This window comes from Herpailurus yagouaroundi, unplaced genomic scaffold, assembly GCF_014898765.1.
Source record: "Herpailurus yagouaroundi ecotype Mexico unplaced genomic scaffold, PumYag 190, whole genome shotgun sequence".
Classification (NCBI taxonomy): domain Eukaryota; kingdom Metazoa; phylum Chordata; class Mammalia; order Carnivora; family Felidae; genus Herpailurus; species Herpailurus yagouaroundi.
This window is the reverse complement of record NW_024412421.1, coordinates 21,283,309-21,299,651: the sequence shown is the minus strand read 5'-3', so window position 1 is coordinate 21,299,651 and position 16,343 is coordinate 21,283,309. Positions and strand designations below refer to the sequence as shown.

General features: G+C 46.6%; 1 protein-coding gene across 3 annotated transcripts in view; it reads right to left on the bottom strand.

The window, feature by feature from the left end:
* WWP2 (WW domain containing E3 ubiquitin protein ligase 2) overlaps nt 1–16,343 on the bottom strand; it is a 153,383-nt gene that overhangs the window by 75,306 nt on the left and 61,734 nt on the right. Inside the window, exons 1-3 of one of the 3 annotated variants that reach the window (XM_040442963.1) lie at nt 14,626–14,719; nt 10,507–10,644; nt 8,579–8,675 (exon numbers count right to left, since the gene is read on the bottom strand). In XM_040442963.1, coding sequence (XP_040298897.1) covers nt 8,579–8,675; nt 10,507–10,644; nt 14,626–14,704 — 314 coding nt within the window. In that variant the 5' untranslated portion in view covers nt 14,705–14,719. Of the gene's footprint in view, nt 1–8,578; nt 8,676–10,506; nt 10,645–10,733; nt 10,751–14,625; nt 14,720–16,343 lie in introns of those variants that run through there. The other 2 variants (XM_040442964.1, XM_040442962.1) reach the window with 2 other exon arrangements.

Here is a 16,343-nt window from a genome sequence, read left to right as displayed (position 1 = left end):
ATAAATAAATAAATAAATAAATAAATAAATAAATAAATAAATAAATATTTTAAAAAAAGAAAAGAAACCACCCGACTAAAACATAGGCCAAAGACCTGAAAAGACACTTCACCAAACAACAACAACATAGGTGACAAATAAAGCTATGAAAACATGCTCCACATCATCTATCATCAGGAAAATGCAAATTAAAACAGCAATGAGATACTGCTACAACGTTATTAGAATGGCCAAAATCTAGAACACTGATAACACCAAATGTTGGTGAGGATACAGAACAAGAGGAACTATCATTCATTGCTGGTGGGAACATAAAATAGTACAGCTACTATGGAAGACAACCTGGTAGTTTTTTACAAAACTAAACATACTTTGGGATGCCTGGGTGGCTCAGTCGGTTAAGCATCCAACTCTTGATTACAGCTCAAGTCAATGATGTCATGGTTTGTGACTTCGAGCCCCCCATTGGGCTCAGTGCTGACAGAGCAGAGCCTGCTTGGGATTCTCTCTCTACCCCTGCCCGGGTCACATGCATTCTCTTTCTCTCTTCTCTCTCTCTCTCTTTCTCTCAAAGTAAATAAACTTAAAAAAAAAAACAAAAAAAAAAACTACACATACTTTTACCATATGTTCCAGCAATCACTCTCCTTGGCATTTACCTCAAAGAGCTGAAAGTATGTCTACAAAAAAACCTGCACACGGATGTTTCTAGCAGCCTTACTCATGACTGTCAAAACTTGGACAGAATCAAGCCTGTCCTTCAGTTGGTGAATGGATGAATAAACTGTGTACATCCAATGGAATACTATTCAGCACTAAAAAGAAATGCACTATCAAGTCATAAAATAACATGGAGGAAACCTAAATGCATTACTACTAAGTGAAAGAAGCCGATCTGAGCTACATACTTGATGATTCCAATCATATGACATTCTAGAAAAGGCAGAGAGTCTTTCGGAAACTATAAAAGAATCACTGGTTGCAGGAGTTGAGGGGGAGGGAAAGATGAACAGGTAGAGCACAGAGGATTTTTTAGGGCAGTAGAACTATTCTGTATGACAGTATAATGGTGGAAAAGCGTCCCTATAAATTCATCAAAACCCAGAGAATGTACAACAACGAGGGTGAAATGTAATGCAAACCATGGATTTGGGGGATGAGGATGTGTCAGTGTAGGTTCATCGACTGTTTAACAAATGTGCTGCACTAAGGGCACCCAGGTGGCTCAGTCGGTTAAGTGTCTGACTTTGGCTCAGGTAATGATCTCTGTACTGACAGCTCAGAGCCTGGAGCCTGGAGCCTGCTTCAGATTCTGTGTCTCCCGCTCTTTCTACCCCTTCCCTGCTCGCACTCTCTCTCTCTCGCTCTCAAAAATAAATTTTTTTTTTAATGTGTTGTGCTAGTTCGGGATGTTAAGAGTAGGGGAGACGTGTATGTGGGGGCTGAGGGCATATGGGAAATCGAAATCTCTGTACCTTCTGCTCAATTCTGCAGTGAACCTAACACCGCTCTTTAAAAAAAAAGAAAAATAGGGGCGCCTGGGTGCCTCAGTTCCTTAAGTGTCTGGCTTGGCTCAGGTCACGGTCTTGCGGTTCATGAGTTTGAGCCCCACATCGAGCTCTATGCTGACAGCTCGAGCCTGGAGCCTGCTTTGGATTCTGTGTCTCCCCCTCTCTCTGCCCCTCCTGACCCGCACTGTGTGTGTCTCTCTCAAAAATAAACATTAAAAAAAAAAGTAAAAAAACAAAACCAAAAAAACAGGTGGCATCCTGGATCTGCCCTGTGAACCATAGTTTGCTATAGCTATCAGCCCAAATATCTTACATATGGACATTACCAACTAGCTAACATTTCCTCGGATATGCTAAGTTCTCTTTATTCCGCCTTGTCTCCACCCTGCTGCACTCTCTTCCTGGAATGACTTCCCTTACCCTGATGTCACTGGCCTGCAAGCTCCTTTCAAAGTACAGCTCCAACGTGGGAGGTGTCCCCTAAATCTCCCAGGTGGATTTGGGTACACCGTCCACTATCCTCCTCTTGCATGTGAACTCACCACCATGGTGGGGTCCATCGCCCTATCCTAATTATCACCTATGTGTCTGTCTCCTGCTAGATGCCACAGTCCTTGATGACAGGGACCATGGCTTTCTATCTTTGTATCACCACAACATAGCTCAGAGCCTGGCATTCCTGTGTGTGGAACAAATACTGCCTTTAACTGCAGATAGCTGCCTTACTTTCTCCTAGCTCACGAAAAGTTCCCAACCAGCTTTCTGGCACACACCACACCTCTCTAGGCTCACAGAAAAGAAATGCCCAATAACTACCTATAAAATGAAGAGATAAGTATATAGTACTGTACAGTGCATAATTTTAATTGGTATAAAATTAATAAATTAATGTATAAATGAATGTAATTAATCTCCATGACTACTTTTCAATGCCTTGCTTTGACAATGCAGTAAGACTACTGTCCACAGTCTCAATCTTATTCCATCTAAACCAACTACTCAGAAGAGAGTCCTTGTAAGCAGGGACTGTGTCTTAGTTATCACTGAAGGAATAAATGAATTACACTAATTTCTCTTTTTTTTTTAATGTTTATTTATTTATTTTGAGAGAGAGAGTGGGAGCAGGGGAGGAACAGAGAGAGGGAGAGACAGAGAGAACCCCAAGCAGGCTCCATGCTGTGAGAGCAGAGCCCGACGCAGGGCTCAATCTCATAAACCGTGAGATCATGACCTGAGCCAAAATCAAGAATTGGACTCTCAACCAACTGAACCACCCAGGTGCCCCACACTTCTCTGCTTAATCCTTTTGCTTCCTCAGCAATCCTGAGGATTGGAAGTAAAAGCTGTTGGGTGGGAAGCTTGAATGAAAATTGTAAAGGTGTTCAGTTGAGCTTCATGCCGACAGGGTGATATCTCTAAATAACCGTGGTTTCAAATCAAGTAGCCTTTAGTCATCTCAACTGAAGGGGAGGTTAACAGTGGCCAGTGATAATTGAGAGAATGGCCCAGTGCCCAAAGACTCAACTCTCATCCTGTCTGTCCTCTGTCCCCATTAGCTTTGCTTCCCAAACCCCCCTGGTCCTCCCAGGACTCCCAGCAGCGTTCCCAGCAGATGCACGCCTGCTTGAGTTTATTTTTCTTTCCTTTCTGGGCTAGGCTGTCTGCAGACACAGCTGATGAGCTATTTAGAGCTCACCAGAGACCTTGGGGCTTTGTAAGTCTTTGAGACTACAGCTCTTTTAAACCTTCAGAGGTCATTAATGCCAAGGCACGGGAATCCATAAATTTGATATATTTTTATCAAAGCAGGATAAAAAGAGAAAGAGGAAAGGAGAGAGGATTAAAATTCTATCACAAGAGGTTCTGAAACTTTTGCACGTAAGAGAATCACAGGGAAGCACGTTAAAATGCAGGTTCTGACCGACGCTGGCCAACACTCACAGCTGATGATGGACATAAGCAAATTCAAGGCTTCTATCCCTTCACGCCAAACACACATATGCATATACATTCGTGCATGATCACACATGCTCTTACACAAAACAGACATGTACACACAGAATGAAAGAAAATTAATTGCCGAAGCCCCCTTACAGCTCCTTCAACAAGATCTCTTTCGGTCTTCAGACCTATTAATGAAAAAGTTCAGTGCATTCTTCCCTTTTGGTCTCCCCATTTCCCTACGTAACTGTGGCAAATCTAGAGGGGCTCCTGGCTAGGTACCCAAGTCGGAGGAAATCTCAGGCTGTGCTTAGAGGAGCGGCATTGCTCACACACCACCCTGCGGGTCATCCGGGAGCTGGCTGCACCTCAACTCCCTGACTTCATATAACCGCGGCACGGAGAAAAACTCACAGGTGACGACGCATCAGCCAAGTACAGAGGGACTCAAACATCCTGACTGTCTACTCTCCAGTCTCGAATCTCACGCCCATTTCTAACCGAACAGTGACTCTGACGACAGCTGCCACTACCGGTGCGGACCCCCTTCTTTCCCTGCACGTATGCCCCGCTGCTGGCTTCTGTGGTTCACCGTTCGCCCCTTCCATAGTTCCCAAGACACTGCACGGGACCGTCGGACAACAGACGACAGTCTCTCTGCAGATGCCCCCTCCACTCTGTCCTTGGTCTTTCCCTCTTCACACACAGACCTCTCTCTCTGAACTTCCCGTGATGCTCATGGTTTATTTGTTTCCCACACAATCCGTACGTATATCACAAAGACTGTGACCTCGCCGTGGAAAGTAGAAGCCGTGTCGCGTGCAATGTGTGCACAGCACCAGGCACATCTCACATCTTCAAAACCTGAATTGACTTAGGCATGGCTCCCAAAGCCAGCCCTCATTCCAGCAAAATAAAATAAACGCTGGGGGATTATTAAAGGGTGTGGTAGGCCCTCCCTGTGCCAGCCAGCACACACTCTCCCAGGGGGCTCCTTTGCACACCAGGCGCTCGCCACTGTCGGACTGGAATGAGGAACACTGGCTGAGGATGCAGCGTAGCATGGCACGCTGACAGAACCCGGGGTAAGCCACGTAATCGCCCCCACTCCAGTCAAACGCCGAGGAGTGTTAGACCAGCCCTCTCAGCCCACCAAGATTAGTGCCGTTCTGACACGTTACCTGGCAGTGGCCAGCCTTCATCTGGAACCCACTCCCCCAACTCCCAAACTCAGCTCTCAAGCCTGGGAGAGAGTTGGAACAGGACAGAAGCATAACCTCTGAGGCCAATGTGGATCACTGACTTAGAATCATTGGCCAATGTTACAAAGCCAGACTGCACGGAAGAAGTAAGTGGCCATTACTGAGCCTGGAGAAATCCTAAATTCTGAAATCTGTCTGCCTCAACAGCAAACAACAGTTCCTCCAACCTAATACCATCGCTGGTCAGTTTTCTCAGGATGACAGAGGCTGCTTTTTACTTTTTTATTGTGAAATATGCCAGGTAAACAAAGGAATATATTAAATATATGTTTGGTTCTAAGAAGAAAAGGAAGATGAACACTCGAGGACCCACCCCCCACATTCACGGTGCCATGAAGTTTCCAAGTTTCCTTACTTTACCCATCTCCGCCCCTACAACGATAACCATTCTACTGAATTCAGGGCTAATTATTCCTTTTCATTTTTTTATTGCTTTACTCCCCATGGAGGTATCCATTAAAAAATATTTGTGGTTTAGTTTGACATTTTTTAACTTTATATAAATTACATCATACTATATTTTGCCCCCCAGTGGCCTGCTCCTCTTGTTCAACACTATGTTTCTGAGATTCCCCCATATTGAGGCAACTATCTTTCACCCCATTTTTACTATGGGATAATATTTCATTCTAAGACTACACACAATTTATGACATTAATGCATTCTTTATTCAACCAGACCCACGCACTGCACACTAATATGGTGTGTCTATAAATTTTTTTTTTTCAACGTTTATTTATTTTTGGGACAGAGAGAGACAGAGCATGAACGGGGGAGGGGCAGAGAGAGAGGGAGACACAGAATCGGAAACAGGCTCCAGGCTCTGAGCCATCAGCCCAGAGCCCGACGCGGGGCTCGAACTCACGGACTGTGAGATCATGACCTGGCTGAAGTCGGACGCTTAACCGACTGCGCCACCCAGGCGCCCCGGTGTGTCTATAAATCAAGTTATGCCACATGGGTCGTTGGTGGCAATCCCATGCTGGCTGCCATGTGGCAGACCAGATGGTAAAATAACTAGAGATGTTTCACCCAATTATTCTTTTTTTTTTTTTTTTAATTTTTTTTTTAAACGTTTATTTATTTTTGAGACAGAGAGAGACAGAGCATGAACGGGGGAGGGTCAGAGAGAGGGAGACAGAGAATCTGAAACAGGCTCCAGGCTCTGGACTGTCAGCACAGAGCCCGACGCAGGCTCGAACTCACGGACCATGAGATCATGACCTGAGCCGAAGTTGGACGCTTAACCGACCAAGCCACCCAGGCGCCCCTCACCCAATTATTCTTAAAGAGTGGATAAATCCCACTCAAAGAGCTTGGAGGTCATGCTTGGCAAGCAAATGGTCCCTTTGCTGGATGAACTTGGGTAGATGAACCTCTAAGTAAAACCCTTACATGGTTCTGGTTCTAAACCTTAATAAAGTAGGAGAAAGGAGAGGAAACAGGTGTTTGACACTGCAGTCTTAACCTTTCTGGGCACATCAGAGCATCCTTGATCATGGTGAGTGGCCCCCAAGTCCAGGAAAAACCTACCCGTCAGACAGCAAAGGCTAAACATTTAGTCCAGAGGCAGCAGGGAGAAGCCCATCCTCCCTGCCCCAGGAAACCAAGGACAGTGGAGGATTGTCCTTGAATCCTGAAGGTTTCATTCATCACCCTCCTAACTACGGTCCTTGATGCAAAAATAATCAGCTATGCCACACTTCCCAGCTTTGGGGGTCAGGAGGGGCATACAACAGACTCTCCAGAGCAAAGGAACCTCCCACCACTCTCCCTGAGCACGCCCCATAGGCAAGCCCTCACACTGACATAGCCCATCTCCGTTATTTCCTACAATGAGCTTTTGAGGCAGGCGATAGCCCCATTTCACATGTTAAAAAAACTGAGGTGCTGAGAGGTTTAGCGGCTCGTCTGATATCACACAGCAAGTAAATGAGAGGCCAGGATTCAATCTGTATTTTCTGATTTCAAAGCCCCGCACCCTTGTCCAGTCAACTACCCCGCTACCACTGCTCGTGCACACCATCTCCTGAAGTGCGGCAGCAACGGGGGAAAGGAGTTCTCAGGGACACAGAAGACACTGCCTTCAGATGATCCTTTCACAAGTGTTTGCTATTGAACGGCAGCAGGCTCCATGTGAACACAGAATAAATACTTAGAAGGCAGAGGCCTGTGAAAACTCAGAGGCCATGTGTAGAAAAGGCTACAGGAGCTTAGCAGGCCAATGTGGATGCCCACACGGCCCCAGCTACTTGGAAGGCACTCTGCCCACCAATAATTAACCAGAATCGAATGTCTACCATGTGTGATGGGCAAAAATGCATCCAATTTTCTGTTGGAAGTCTGCTTGCTGCCTTAAAAGACAGTAATCCTCAGCACTAACAATGACAAAGAAGGGCTACTAGGACATGTGAATTTCAAGATTAACTAGAGAACTTCAGAGAGCAATAAATAGGTCAAGAACTTAATTCCAAAGTTACTAAGAGCCAGACTCTGCCTTCCAGCCCCCAAATAAGTGACATCAGTCACATATGACACAAACTTTCCGAGTCAGCTGAAAGACCAAGATGGCAGCTACTAGTGCCAAAGCTAAGAAGGCATCGCTCTCAGCGGGTGACGTGCTGAGGTGTTCTTCTCCGCCAGCTGCTCACTACCAAAGAGATTCTGTTCTCTCTAGTTCTGGGTGCTCCTCAGGCCTCTGTTGACACAAAATTTGCCAATTATATCACTGGTCTTTACCCTGTGACACTTGCCTGTTTATCCCAACTTATAACTCATCTAGTGAGTCGAGAAAAAGTGAATGGTCTCCAGGGTGGAAGGTAACACCTTTGCAGAGGCTTGGAGAAAAGAGAACAGGAAAATGGCACCCTGGCTTCTAGTGACGCCAAAGACAAAAGATCTAAACATCTGACCCTCTCTTGCTCCTGACACCTGCCTGGCACCGAAACTGTACAGACCCTCAAAACCACCACATCCAGTGAGGCTGATGGCTGTCATAAGAGGGATCATTTGAGACGCTGTGGGTACTGGCTGAAATCATACTGTGTTTCTCAAAGCATTATTCCCAATCCCTGGGATTTGTTCCAGAAGATTTTTACTAGTTTTTTATCTACTCTCTGCAGGTAATAACGATTTACAAACTGCACTCATATGATTCTTTTCCTTATAATTTCCTTAAAGTGTTTGTGGGTTTTATACACTGTGATAAATAATAAAAACAGGTTCCCAACTCCCTCCTCCCCACCTCTCTAATATACCTAAAACTATTCTCCTCTCTGGGAATTCAGTTGCCAAGGAAATGAGTTCGCACCATTAATACAGGTATGAGACAGGCATGCAGTAAATTAAGTCACTCTCGATATGTATAATAAGTATAATATAATTCAGACTTCCAGTTCAGGAGGTCTTAATAGCCCAAAGGGAACCATGGATCACCCCCCAAAAATAGAAATGCACAGACAGAAAATCTCACATACAAAGAACCATTGCTCTAAACATTTGCATGTACATCCTAAAAGGATAACTGTGGTCGCTGACCCTGAATCACAAAACACTAGCCAAGCTCTGTTTGGCGGATCTTAACCAAATAACCAGTTTAGCCAGTCCCAATCTCTGACAAGGAACCCCTGACCATTCTGAGAATCCTGAGTTCTATACTCCCCCCTCAGCACCTCCTTAACACACTGAGTCAGGGATAAGCCCTCTGGAAATTTCCAACAGTTTCTAACATAAACTGTTCCTCGCCACCTCCCAACATGTTTTCCAATAGCTCTGAGCACCTTCCCAGCTCCTCCTTGTCCACAAGCGGGACAGGGCGGGGGGGGCGGGGGGGGGGGGGGGCGGGGGTTGGGGAGGTTGTCTTACCGAGATCTCCCACCAAAGCAGTTTGTGCTGGGGGGCTGGTGCCGGTTGTCTGGAGCGACAGCTGTCCCACTGGATTCTCTTGAAGGTGGCTGGGATCCTAGACAGGGGACCCATCACAAGAAAAGACAGAAACATTGAGAAGCTCAGCCCTGGTTTGTTTGAGATTGTGGCTCAGGAACAAAGTTCACTCCATGCGTTGGGGTTATCCACCACACCTAGCAAGCCACAGCCTCCAGCTCGAACAGGCAGAGAGACAGCCAGATGAGATCTGACTGGGGCCCCCACACAGAGGCGCTCAAACCTGGGAAACAGCTCTTCTTCTCCAAGACCTTCAAGAACACCTCAAGCACTTCCAAGCAACTTGCCTTGTGCACTGAATAAACTTCAGCTGCACCACACGAGACACAGAACCCATGCTGACCGTGCAAAGTGGGAGCAAATAATTAGGGCACTGCACTCGTCCATATCACAACCAGAAAGCTCTTAAAAAGCCAAATCAGATTCAATTCAAATCAAATTATGACACCGTTTTGCTAAAAACCCCCTCAACAGCTTTCTGCTTCTTAGGACGAGGTCCAAAGTCCTCACCAAGGCCTTCGCGGCTGGGTGGTCTGAGCCGAGCTGCCCTTGCAGCCTCACCAGCCACCACTCTCCTTCCTGCTCTCCACGTTCCACCTGGCCGCCTCTGTTCCCACTGCAGGCCGAGCTCTCTCCCACCTTGAAGCCTCTGCACAAGGGACCCCTCGACCTCTCACTCAGCTACCCCACTCCTGCACCTCCCCACACCTCCCCCTCGGCCCGTCTAATCTCTTCAGCTCTGGCGGGTCTCAGCTTCCTCAAAGAAACCCTCCCTGGTCCCCAGCTGAAGTGAGACTTCCCGAAAGTATGGGACTCTCATATCACCCAGTACTTTTCCTTCATCGCTTTGGTCACAATTACAGTTACATAATTATTTCTGCACCTCCTTGTTTCATATCTAACATTCCCACCTCCACCAAGTAAATCAGAAGCTCCTAGGAGTAGAGACCATATGAATTTTGCCCCCACCATCTGGCTAGCACCTGGTCCAAGACCTAGTACGTACCAGGTGCTCAATTACGGATATACGTGCAGAATGAGCGAATAATTCATGTTTCCTCCATGCACCAAAAGTACCCAAAGCACCACTCAGTCCAGGGAGGTTTCTCAAGTCAAGGCCCATCCAATCACTGAGATTCCACCCTACTGCCCTTGCATTAGAATTCAAATCTCACTCCCTCAAAGCTACAGAAAGCCTGTTTGGGGCCTGGAAAGTGCCACAGTTACATCACATTTAACGAGAAAAATTATGGAGAAACCCAGCCCATCTCAGACCTCAGACTTCATGAAATAATTTCCTGCTAGATCCAAAGGTGACTAATTTCAGAGTAGATCAAAAGAAACAAACTGCCCTCATTCAGGACAGAGTGGGAGATACTCCAATTTTCCTGCCTCTGTCTCTATTTTGCTAGTGTGAATCTCTAAGACACACAGCCCCCTTTCTCACCCAATACTGTCTTATAAAAGACACCTTCAAGCTCCTCCAGGAAGTTTAACTGTATTGGGAAGAAAAAGGGGCCCCAAGTAACATTTAATAAAGACATCTTATTTTCGAGAGCCCGTGTGGGATGAAAAGATATTTTCTCTGCTCTCAACGCAAAGTACAACACACTTACAAAGACCTGGCATTTATTTTGGTCCTTTATCAGAAAGCTATCCTTAAAAAATCATGTCACAGTTTTGATCATGCGAAGAACTGCTTAAGAGGAATCAGGGGGCCAGGACTGGCTGAGCGGTACCCAAACCCAGGTACCTGGTAGAGAACCAAGCCCCGGGCACCTCCTCCTACTCCCACCCAGGCCTGCCCCGCCCCATCCCGGCACAACCCTGGGGAGCAGGGCGGCACTCACCGTCTGTCACGGCACTGCCATTAGGCACGCTTCCCAGATCAACAGTTGGCCCGTCCAGGAAAATTGTCAGCTCACCGCCCGAGACAACACCGCCTTTGTTCTCCGTCTGCAGGTTCAGGGTCAGCTGCGTGTTCTCCACTGTTGAACACAAAAAGCAACAGGGATGGAGTAGAGCAAATGCACCCCACGTTAAGACTGGGTAAGTTGTAAGCCCTCATTTAACCTACTCTGGCGTCCCCGGCAACATTTTCCTGCATCTTCAAATCTGCCTCGGGGCGTGGAAAGAAGAATGGGAAGGAAGAGGTCTAATCGTCATCACTGTTGTATTAGATGGGTGGGAAAAGGCTGTACTCCTATTTTTCAAAACATTTTGTATCATTGGGTTAGCTACCTAATTTCTCCATGACTTCTTTGTCTGCTTGTACTCGAAGGACCACGAGAAGAGCAAAGAGAAATTGTGGCATCCGGAGGAAGGAGTCACAAGCCAGCAACCCCCCTGCCCATATAGACAGACAATGGTGGCAAAAAAAAAGAGAAACAGGTCAGGAGACCCTGAGGCAGTGTCATCAGGAGTAATCTCTAGATGAAGGATTTGCAGGGGCTTCTTCTCTTATTTGTGTTAGAAAGTATTACTTGTTTTGAATTTTCACTCCTGAGGAGGTCTCACTTTGAAATGAGGAAAAAACGTTAAGCAATGAAAGTTTAATAAAGGTGAGTCAGCTCCACAATCGTCCCGTGGCCCTGGGTTAGTCCGTAAGGATAAACCAGCCAAAAAGGGGGGTCTACAACCGAGGTGGGAAGGCACCTCGGAGTCACCCAGCCCCTGGGACACCAGGCAAAGTCAGCCCTGTGGGCAAACAAGAAGAATCGCGGAACCACAGCAGAAAAAAGGAACAAACTGACACGAGGCAGATGCCCCAAAGCCTACGTGGGCTAGAAACTGCGGCACAAGTGCCCCCCGACTCCCCACCAGCAGGCCCGGCCACACAGAGCAGCTTCCACCCAGTTACTGCTCGGGAGCCATTCGGTAATTACCAAGAGAGCAGCGTTTATGAGGATTTCCAAAGGGCCTTCCCACATCTTACAAAACCAGACTACAAAAGAGCCACATACTCCAACCTCCTTCCCCACCCACCGCCCACCAAACCGCCACTTTATTTTATCTGTGAGTTGCCACTAGATTATTCTAAGCTATCTCCCTGGTCCTCTAGAACAAGGCAGGGTATGCATAAATAAGTATCTCTGTGAGCACTTTCTAGAAACAACCTCTCCCCCCAACTAAAAAAGCCTGTCCCAAATCAAAATACAGACACAGTCCTTTAAGAACTTAGGAAAAGTCTGGATGAAATCAGGATCCACTATAATAATGTGGGAACCAGTCACCCTTTGGGTTTTCAAGTTCTCCTAAGCGTCTCTCCCTTACCTTAATCTCTCTTCCCTGAAATGGATCTCTCCAAATCCTTTGGAGTCTGTTGCTATTTTCGGTCACTTTCACTCAGGAACTTGGTGAGTTCCAAACATTTATATAAAATAACACTTGTAATCTGAAAACTAGTTCCTTCAAAAGTCCAGCAGTCAGGAAAGAACTGAGGCCTTTTGACAACCAGCACCCTTTGCCAGCCATGCAAATGAGCCACCTCGGAAGTCAAGCCTCCAGCCCTAGTCTTGCTTTCAGATGACTATGGTCCAGCCAATGTATGGACTACAGCCTCATGAGAGATCCCTGGCCAGATTTCCCAGCTCAGCCACTCACAAATCTTGACCCACTGAAACCAGGAGACAACAAACGTTTATTATTGTTGTTTAAAAGAAAAGTCAAGGGTGTCTGCCTACTTATTATGCCTAGATCCAGGGCCCAAGTGGAGCACAGAGTTCAGGAGGGGCGTGTGCCAGGGAGACTGGGTTCAAATCTCACTTTTACTACGTGGTGCTTGTAGCGCTGTGCAAATTACTTAACATGAGCACCAGTCTCCCCATGTGGAAAACAGGAGCACCCCATGGGCTCCTAATAAGCTGTCATTTTTATTATCTCCCTGTTGACTTTCCTGTTTCTAGGCTGAAGAGTCCCAGTTCTCTTGGTCTACCTTGTTCACTGCAAAGTTGCACCTCTCTTGACCTTTTGGAGCCTTTTCTGGGTTGCAGCAACAAACTCCAAAAAGTCTTCTAAGGTGAGCTACTTAGAAGATGAACGTTTTCTCATCTTGTTTCCAGGACACTTCCTAAAGATGCCCATCCTTTTGGATTCAGCACACCAGCCTTGGAAATGTGCTGGGATGACTATTCCAGAAGGGTTCCGTGATTCCTTTCTTAGTGCCTCAAAGGCCATTATTTTACAAATGTAGTGTGGGCATGTCTTCCCCTCCTTTCTGGAGGGATGATAATGCTCAACGGGAAGGCAGAGGCGGCCCAGGCCTCTTGTTGCTGATTTCAAACTCCTGACAGTCACACTGCCATGGTCCTCTGACAGAAGCCACAGGCGTAACTTGACTTTTTCTCTACATGGTCTCATCTCAAGGCTCCAACTTAGCTCTTCTCTTCTGTTTACCCATTAATCATGTCCAGTAGAGTCATTATATACCGGTAGGCTCAGAAGCTACCTTGCGATGCCCTGAAATACATTTTATCTTCAAAAAAAGCCAGTGGGAAGGGACGTCTTTCCCCCTTCAACAAAACTTGGGAGACGATAATGCTCCACTGTTCTATTCGCTAAAAAGAGAGACAGAGTCAGAGATACCTCTGGCCATCACTGTCAGAGCCAAGTGATCAAATGAAGCATCACTAACAGCAAGACCACCCGACACACAAACTTCATGACGTGACACAGGATGAGGTACACAACATCGCTTTTTTTAGGTAACTTTTTTAAGTTTATTGTTTATTTATTTTGAGAGAGATAGAGACCAAGCAGGGGAGGGACAGAGAGAGAGGGAGACAGAATCCCAAGCAGGCCCCAAGCTGTCAGCACAGAGCCTGACGAGAGGCTCCAACTCACCAACTGTGAGATAGTGACCTGAGCTGAAGTCAAGAGTCAGACACCTAACCGACTGGGCCACTCATGCACCCCGCAACATCACTTTTCAAGTCTTCTTTCTAAAAGCATTTAGCCTGAATCCAACTAACCCACTAAATCTCCTTCCCAATTTGCAGGAAATATAGGGACAGAGAAACAAATTCACAATACCACGAGGAAGCAATCAGACAAATCCAGAATATGGGAAACATATATAATATCCTGGACTCTTCAAAAAGACAATATCATTACACTGCTTCTTTTCTAAAAAGACGGGCAAAAGGACACCTAGGTGGCTCAGTCAGTTAAGCACCCAACTCTTGATTTTGGCTCAGGTCATGATCTCATGGTTCATGGGATTGAGCCCCATGTGGGGCTCTGTGCTAACAGCGCAGAGGAGCTTGGGATTCTCTTTCTCTCCCTCTCTCTCTGCCCCACCCCGGTCCATGCACTGTCTCTCAAAATAACTAAAATCTTTAAAAACTTACCAAAAAAAAAAAAAAAAAAAAAAGAAGGGCAAGGAGACTCTTCTAGATTTAAAGAAATATAACCACCAAATGCCATGCAATGTTTTACCAAACATCGGCTTGAAAAGTATTCCTGGGGCAACTGGAGAAATTTACATCCAGACTGGATATTAAATGATGTATGAAACGACTGCTAATTTTCCGAGGTTCAACGTGAATGTCATTCTCGGGAGATGCAAATTATGCAAGTATTCTCAGATGGTTTTATAGGAGAATACGCTGAAGTTTTTAGGAATGAGGTGCCATGGTATCTGCAGTTTACCTTCAAATGGTCAGGAAAAAGAATGCACACACCCACAGGCTCACACGTGTCGGCAAAACAAAGGCAGCAGCGTGCTAGCAAGGTCTAGGTGGAGGGCCTCTGGGTGTGCGCTGTATTACTCTTTCCATTCTCCTGTAGGTTTGAAATTTTCATAATAAAAAAGTTGGAAAAGGGCTTTTTTAAATTGGCACGGCTATTAAAAAATGAAGCCTCTGAGAACAGAACTCCCCATTATTCTCTTTGAAAAAAATACCTGAGCCAGGGGAGCCCTACAATGCATAATGGGACTAAAGAAACCATTAGTTAATTGAGTGACAGACCTGAGCATACTGGGGAGGCTGAAAGGAGTAAGTGTGGCTGGAAAACATATACTGGAATCCCAGCTATAAATAGCAGCATTAGCCACTTGGTCTCCGGGGCCCTCGGGTTTCACTACAGCCACACTGACTACTCCACAAAGGGCCTTTCTCCTGCAGCATGTCGCCCTGCTGCCTTGTGAGGCGCTGCTCAAAAACCAGGAAACTGATGGAAGAACGGGTACGGTACAGTGATTTCGCCTAGGAAGCGCACCTCGTCAGGCCCCCTCCACCTGTGGTCACGCAGTTCACGGACGTGGAGCGAGCACCTTCTAGTCTCGTCCCTGAGATTAAACAGAAACAAAATAGACAAAAACACCGTGCCTGGGTGTTTCTATTCTAGTTGGGAGACACAAACAATAAGCAGGCTTTTTGGTTTTTGCTTTTTAAGAAAATTGCATAATCTGTTAGAAGGTGGCAAGTGCAGGAGAAACACCAGTGAGAAAAGCGGGTGGTGAGCGCTAGAGGCGGGAGGAGGGAGGAGGACCTGCAGTCGTGAAGAAATGTCCCTGGGAAGGCAACAACTAAGCAGAGACCAAAAGAAGGATGGGGCAGGGGAGGCCACATAGGTATCCGGGGAAGAATCTTCTAGGTGGAGAGAAAAGGAAGCACAGAGGCCCCACGTGGGAGCATGCCTGGCATGTGTGAGGAATGGCAAGGAGGCTGGTATGGCTGGAATGGCCAGGGAAGACAAGAGCAGGACATGAGGGCAGTAGGTAGGTAACCAGAGGCCACAAGGAGACCCTTGGAGCTCTTGCAAGGTCTCTGGAGTTTACTCCATGTGAGATTGGGAGCCATTAGGGGATCGTGAGCAAGGAAGGGACGTGACTGGTGCTGTAGTGCTATCACTCAGGCCACGGGAGGAACAAGGGCAGAAGCACATGAGACCTGGTAGGAAGTCAGTACAATATTCCAGGACGGAGCAGATGATGGGTTGGGCCAAGGCCATGGCAACACCTTCTGGGAACACAGTGGTTAACAAAGACTCTACCCTGGCCTCCTCCCTAGCACGTGTTAGGAAAGACCCATGACTCCCACCAAGCACATGGGGCCCCCAGACCCTTGGAATGAAAGCTTTGGGCAAGATGATGGGCAGGCACTGCAAAAAGCGCCAACTCAGAGCATGGCCGGAGGAAGTCTGATTCAGTTACGGCCAAATGGAACATATATAATGAAAATATTCCGCTGGCAGGAGACTTCAGTTCTCTGAGAAAGCCAAGGTCCCAGTTAGCGCATGCTAATAACTTCAGCAATCAGCAAATGTACTTCTTTGGTTATGGGACTGTGCCCTTCTGTTCCGTTCTAAGTACTAACTGGCTATCCATACCACATAATGCTGTGTTATGAAGGTCAACAGACCGCAGGAGAGCCGGACATTAGAATCTAGGGGACGAGAACTTGCAAACTCTCAAGGACTGTGCCTGGAGAACACTGGGCAAGCTAGCATGCCAAGAGAGACCAGCAGACATTGGGCACCACCACCTCCTCAGAAAGGAAAAAGAAGAACCCAACCAGATCAAGCATTTTGATCTGCCTATGAGTTTACAGGAGACACAGGGGACAGAGGAACATGTCAAGACACACTTCAGGAACATAAACAGCACAATCCTTAAAAGGTGAGAAACCACAAGACAAACTGTCCATTTTCTTCAACAATCAACTCTGAGGGGTAAAAAGAGGAA